This window comes from Pediculus humanus, genomic scaffold (assembly GCF_000006295.1).
Source record: "Pediculus humanus corporis 1103172108261 genomic scaffold, whole genome shotgun sequence".
In the NCBI taxonomy this organism is placed as follows: domain Eukaryota; kingdom Metazoa; phylum Arthropoda; class Insecta; order Psocodea; family Pediculidae; genus Pediculus; species Pediculus humanus.
In genome coordinates, this window is record NW_002987830.1 from 1 (window position 1) to 7,362 (window position 7,362).

The window sequence follows — 7,362 nt, forward strand, 5'->3', positions numbered from 1 at the left end:
TATATATATATATATATATATATATATATATATATAAATATTAACAATAAATTATAAGTAATAATATTGATAATTATGACAATGAATATTATTATTATTATTATTAAAAATAAGTTATTATTAATTTAGAAAAAAAACAAATTATTATTATTATTAATAGTAGCCTAAACAAATTTATATATATATATATATTTTCAATTGTTATTTATGTAATGATGATTGAAGTAAAAAAAGAAAAAAATTTTTTTTTTTTTAAATATATATTTTAAATCCCTAGACTGAATTTTCAAATTAATTATTATTATTATTATTATTATTATTATTATTATTATTATTATTATTATTATTATTATTAGCAACCTGAGAGAAAATAATTGTAGTAATGCATATACTTATTAATTATTATTATATATATATATATATATTTTTAATTAATTTTTCAAAAACAATATAATTAATTGTTTATTTTAAAAATTATTATTATTATTATTAGTTAAAAAATTAAATTTAATAAAAAAAATAATAATAATAATGATAAACAAACAATAACAAAAAAAAAATAAAATTTTTTATGTGTGTACAGTTTATGCTTAAGAATGAAGAATTTGCACAATGAGTGAAAGCAATTTGTAAATTAATTTTAAAATTATTATTATTATTATTATTATTATTATTATTATTACTATTGATTATTATTATTATTATATTTAAAAATTTAATAATTTAAAAAAATTAAAAAAAGTAAAAAAAAATTTAAATGTCTCAGTTATATGATAAGAATAAACGGATAAATAATTAATTAATTAATTATTTTTATTTTATTTATTAATTAATGAATTTTTTTTTTTTTTACATAATTTGTTTATTTTGAGGTTTGTATGTATCGTTTTATGACGTCACGGTTTTTTTGAAATGTTTACAAACGTGAAATAATAATAATAATATTGTTGACATTTTAAAGTTCACTATCAAGGTATATATTATTATTATTATTTATATTTTTATTAATTTGAGGATCAAGTTGAAAGAAATTTTTTTTAAATATCGAAATGAAAATTATTATTATTATTATCAATGATAATGCTATCATTTATTTTTATTTATTTTTCTGGAGAATGCAACAAGGTCAATGAAACAATAAAAGTGAAAACTGTTTGTTGTTCCACTTACGATTCTTTTTCTTTTTGTTGTTTTCACGATGAGAAATATGTTTTTATTATTATTATTATTATTATTATTATTATTTAATTAATTTATTAATTATTATTTATTTCGTATAAAATTTTTCAATTTTTTTTTTTTTTTTGTATCATCGAAAAATTAACATTTTTACGTTGAACGTTTGAATTTTTACGCGCAATTTTATTTATTATAAATGAAATTGTTTATTATTTATAATTTCATTAATTATAAATAATTTTTAATTATTTAAAAAAAAAAAATTAAGAGTAAAAATTCTAAAAATTGTTTTTAATATGAATAATAATTATTATTATTAAATAATTTGATATTTAAATCGAACGGTAACTAATTTGAAAATTTTTCTCAAAGGAATTGGGCGCGATTTTTTAAAATAACGAATTTAATTTAAATTAATTCGTTTCGATTTTTTTTTTTTTTCTTTTATGATATATTACTGGAGGGTGACATTTTTTTAAACGTTTTTTTATTTTTTTATTTTGGAACGTAATTTTTTTTATTTGTTTTTGTTTATTTTGGAGAAGAATTTCTAATGGAAAATAAACGAGAAAACGACCCTGGTGAAGTTCGTCAAAAATTAACCAATCATAAAATTCGTTATTTTGACCAATCAAAACGCTCGTTATTTTAGCCAATGACGAAATAGTTACAAGTTTGATACTACCAATTGCATCATTTCGTCATCCATTGTTTCTTCATCACAGTTGCGTTGTGCATTTACTAATAAGTAATTTTTGTGAAAAATAATTTATTCGAGGTGATTTTTTCTTATTAATTTATTGTTATTTTCAAATTATTTCACATAAATATTAATTGTATATAAATTTATTCGATTACAATATGGATATTTGTGTATGAAACGTTATTTTGTAAATAATCAAAATATCTTTGTTCTCCGCCATTTTAAGTTGGCATTTTAATAATATTATATATATGTTTATAGCGTTGTTTTTGTTTTCTTTTTTTTAATAAATTGAAATCATTTTTAATTTTATAAGGTTGAATCATGTTTTAATACATTTACCAAAACAAAAACTAAGTTTTTTTTACATAGATATTAAATACGAATATATTTTTTAGGTTGTTATTTACTTAAACATCTGAACTTGTTATGACATGCTTTTGTGAATGAAAAGTGATACAGGGATTTATTTAGTTATAAATTATGTACTCTTAGTTTTCGCGTTTTATCATCGATTTTTTAATTATCTTTTTTTTCCATATTGAAGATTAAAAATATCAATTTTTTTAGAAGTTTATTGTGAATGTTACCTTGACTGTTTACTGTTATTGATAATAAGTATATGTATTTTATTGTAGGTGTTATAAAGTATTGAATCATGGCTCGTACGAAGCAAACCGCTCGAAAATCTACGGGTGGTAAAGCACCAAGAAAACAATTGGCTACTAAAGCTGCACGTAAAAGTGCACCATCCACTGGGGGTGTAAAAAAACCTCACAGGTACCGACCTGGTACTGTCGCCCTTCGAGAAATTCGTCGGTAATTATATAATTTTTTATACTTTTTTATATTATATATAATATATATTATATATTATATTGTATATTTTGTAAACAGCTTTATCTAGTTGTCCAAAATATTATTTTTATATATACGTTTAACAAGACATTTTTGCTTTTGTTTCAATTGAATCGTTTTGTTTTTGTATGTTTGTTATTTCGTATATTAAAAAAAAAAAAGAAAATGGCTCATTTATAAAATGTACAATTTAGTATCACGATAAAAAAAAAAAAAAAGTAAAGTATTTATCATATTGCATGAGGTTTGCCATTCATAAAAGCATTAAATCAAGATTTTTAATGTAATATTGAAACATTATATTTTTTTTAAAATGATTAATTATTGTTCCTCTTCCTAATATCATCTTTGTTTTCGAATACAGGTATCAGAAAAGTACAGAATTGTTGATTCGAAAATTGCCGTTCCAGCGACTCGTTCGTGAAATCGCACAAGACTTCAAAACTGATCTCCGTTTCCAGAGTGCAGCTATAGGAGCTTTGCAAGAAGCAAGCGAAGCTTATTTGGTTGGGCTTTTCGAAGACACTAACTTATGCGCTATTCACGCCAAGCGAGTTACCATTATGCCCAAAGACATTCAACTTGCAAGGCGTATCAGAGGAGAACGAGCCTAATCGGATTATAATTTTATTATACACTATAGAATTATAATTTCAGGCCGTTTTGGCTTATTGTGTTCTTTTCTTATTGTAGATTGTGATGTCGAGAAAGTTTTCATTTCTTTTTTTTTTTTTTTTTTTTTTTTTAAAAAAGACTTGGGAATATATATTTTTTTTTTGTTTATTATTTTATTGCAATTTTCCTGCATGAAAATGAAATTGATTAAGTGAAAAATGACAGTAGAAGTATCCTACGTGAGAAAAAATAAAAAAATAATAAAAATAATTTAAAAAAAAAAAAAAGGCATTATAATATACACATAAGTAACAATTAATTAAATGATTATTATTGATTAGCATTTTAATTTTTTTCTTAATTTTTATTGATTATAAATAATATTATTATTATTATTATTTATATAATTGGAATATTTTTTTTTTTTTTTTTTTAATTTTTAGTTTGCTTGATGTAATTACTTTTAAAGTTCATACGAAAAAAAAAAAAAAATTAAAATAATAATAATAATAAATTTTATCTTATTAGATTAATTTAATTTAATTTTTAAAAACAAAACAAAACAAAAACCTTTCTGTTCAAAAACTAAAATTTTATTTTAAATGAAAAATTATTATAAAAATTAATAATTATTAAGTTCTTTTTGCAATTATGTAGATTTTTGGTATTTTGTCTAATATTTTAATAATATATTTACTTTATTATTTTAGCTTTAAATTTATACCTCAATTATTTTTTTTCAATATATATATTTATAGTTAATTTTACAAAAAAAAAATTTTTGAAAAGTTAATTTCTTTTTTTTAAAAAAAAATTTTCAATCATTTTAATAGTTTATGTATATTAATTGTAATAATTTATAAAATGATTAAATGAGTGGAAATTTTTAATAAATTGTAGTTAAAGTATCAGTTTAATAGTAGGTGTTTGATTCCAAGTCTAACTAATATTATAGTATCAGTGGGGTTTTCTTTTGGCTTTAAATTGCCTTATTCAAATTAATCCGTGGGTTTTTATTTCAATAATATTACTAGTTTTATAATTGGTGTCAAATAAAATTTGTTCTAGTTTTATATTGAAACAAATCTTAGTTTTTAAATTACAATTTTAATTTATTTTTATAATTGAAATTTATTTAAAAAAGTGTTGATAAAAAGCATATACTATTAAATTGTTTATAATAAGTTTTATTTAAAGGACATTGATGGAAAAAATTTCATTTGGGATATGGAATAACTTCTACGTATTAAATAGTTCAAAACGAACGGTACTTTTAAAGTTTCTATGCAGTAATTTATGTCGGATAAAACCACGACTTAAATCGTCTTGTTGCCTTTGCCGCATTTTTTCTAGTTACGTCAACAGACGCCATTTTATATTTCATTCTTACTTGGATGGTGGACGGAGAAGGTAAGAAAATTATTTATTGTATTTAAATTTTTTAATTTTAATTTATATTTTAAATTAAGTATTTTTTTTTAATATTTATATTACTAAGTTTTATAAAATAAATTAATATTTTTTCTGTTGTGTCGGATGTTTCGAATAAAATTGGATATTTATTTAATGACAAAATTTTTCATACCGCATGGCCATTTATTTCATGTTTAAATTTTGCATTTACTATTAAATTTTTTATAAGAAATTTTTTGTTAAAAATTATTTTGTTATTAATTTTGTATTTTATTATTATTATTATTTAAATTTGATAAATATTTTTTTTTTTTTTTTTAGGAAAATAGGCAATCATGGTGAACAGAAGGGTTCCGACTGTTCACAGTAAAACCTACGTCACTCCTAGACGTCCTTACGAAAAAGCACGTTTGGACCAGGAGTTGAAAATTATCGGAGAATATGGTTTAAGAAACAAACGTGAGGTTTGGAGGGTTAAATATACCCTTGCTAAAATCAGAAAAGCCGCCAGAGAACTTTTAACTCTTGAAGAAAAAGATGGGAAAAGGCTTTTCGAAGGTAAGCCATAATTTCATTAAATTTCTAATTTATGGATAAAATAGAATTTAGAACGTGCAAGGGTTAAATTTTAGTAATTTAATCAACTTTAAATTTTTTCTCAACAGGTAACGCTTTATTGAGGCGTTTAGTTCGTATTGGTGTATTAGATGAAAGCCGTATGAAACTCGATTACGTGCTTGGTTTGAAAATTGAAGATTTCTTAGAAAGAAGATTACAAACTCAGGTTTTTAAATTAGGATTGGCCAAATCTATTCATCATGCCAGAGTTTTGATTAGGCAAAGACACATACAGTGAGTATAAATAAGTCAAATTAATGAAATACACTAACTGTACTTACACCAGTGATATATATATATATCGTTATGCTTTTATAGCACTAGGCCAAAAGTTTTTTGTCGTATTCAAAAAATGAAACATTGACAACAATGTTGTTTTGTTATTTATAATAAATATGCCTCTATATCTGGGCAGGGAACATTAATTAATTAATGTCATCCCAATATTTAGAAGGCAAGATAAAATGCTGTGTTTAATCTCAGTAAGTTTTACTAAACTCTATTGATTCATGCTACTGCAACATTTGTAATTTTAAAGCGGAAAAATATATTTATAACAAAAAAAAAAAAAGAAAAAAAAATTTGAGTCTCTCGAAAGTTGTAAATTTTAAACTTGAATTGTTTTTGTTTATTGCAGTAAAGTGGCAGGGTAAAGAAAGTGATTAAAGGAAAATTGAGATATAAAATATGAAACATATTATCATGCAGGCCACTTGATGTAGAGGATGAATAACAAACCTCTCATCAACGTCTGCACTATGAAAATATGGATTCACATAACTTTTATTAGGTAATTTTTAAAAAGGCCCTTTTATTAAGGTTACTCTTGTAAGCACGTTCCTTAAGTCCACCTTTTGAAACTATGACGATTAACGAAAGTTTCAGCTGATTTGCTATCAGTTATAAAAGGTGAATGAGTCATAGGCGTGCTAGATTAAATTTTACTGTTACAAATCATCAAAAACAGTTATTGCCTTTAATCACTGTATTTTGGACAGGGAACAGCTCTTTTAGATTTTTATTTTTTTTTTTTTTATATCATCTCTTATTACATTCATCAAAAATCATCTTTGAGGAAACTTTTCATTTATAAAAGTGAAATTTTTTTTTTTTCTTTTTATTTGCCATAGAGTGAGAAAACAAGTTGTTAATATTCCATCATTTATTGTTCGTTTGGATTCTCAAAAACACATTGACTTCTCACTCAACAGTCCATTCGGAGGTGGAAGACCTGGTCGTGTTAAGAGGAAAAACTCTAAGAAAGAGAAAAGTGGAGGAGGAGGAGGAGATGACGACGAAGAATAGATACAAATTGTAATTTAAAGCTTTTTTTTTTTTTGATTTTAAATAAAGCTTTAAAGTTTTTTTTAATAAGAATAAAAATTTGATTTTTAATTACCTGATATTAATTTAATGAAGCATTATTCCCCTTTATTATTATTATTATTATTATAATTAAACTTTTATACAATGATGATAAAATGGTTGTAAATAATTGAATTTTTTACAAATTATAAAGGTTGTAAATTGAAAAGATACGGATATTAGATCCCCGGCGCCATTGTGCGAAGAAAAAGAATGAAAACCGAAACCGTTTATTTGCAAAGTGCATTTTTTTTATGGAAAAGCGTTACGAACGACGTCACGATTGAAATAAGTAAAACAGTTTCAGTATTGCCAACCTTAGATGATTGAAAAAGTAAGTGTGAAAGAATTACGGTTTTTTATAAGAGGTCATTCACTGGCATCAACGGCATGCGCAGAATAAAAGACAAGGAAAAAGTTTGATTTAATTGGCACATAAGTTAAACATGAGGAAAGAAAATTGCGTGTGTGCATCCGTTATCATCATTAATAAATTTTTTTTTTTTTTTTTCGCACACCCGTGTGTGTGTGTACGTGTATGTTACGTGTACTCGTCAGTAAGAATGTTTTTTTTTATAATTTAAATATTAACCCCCCCCCCAAATTGATTT

General features: G+C 22.8%; 2 protein-coding genes across 2 annotated transcripts; both read left to right on the top strand.

Moving 5' to 3' along the window:
* Positions 1 to 2,540: 2,540 nt before the first annotated feature.
* Positions 2,541 to 3,354, top strand: Phum_PHUM492720 (histone H3.3; the record flags this gene model as incomplete). The annotated part of the gene is made up of 2 exons (XM_002430615.1): positions 2,541 to 2,701; positions 3,105 to 3,354. 2 exons carry the CDS (start codon positions 2,541 to 2,543, stop codon positions 3,352 to 3,354), a joined length of 411 nt encoding a protein of 136 aa, XP_002430660.1.
* Positions 3,355 to 5,103: 1,749 nt separating this feature from the next.
* Phum_PHUM492730 (40S ribosomal protein S9, putative) lies at positions 5,104 to 6,691 on the top strand (the record flags this gene model as incomplete). The annotated part of the gene is made up of 3 exons (XM_002430616.1): positions 5,104 to 5,326; positions 5,434 to 5,620; positions 6,517 to 6,691. The coding sequence occupies 3 exons, from the start codon at positions 5,104 to 5,106 to the stop codon at positions 6,689 to 6,691; spliced, it is 585 nt and encodes a 194-aa protein (XP_002430661.1).
* Between the last annotated feature and the right edge of the window lie 671 nt (positions 6,692 to 7,362).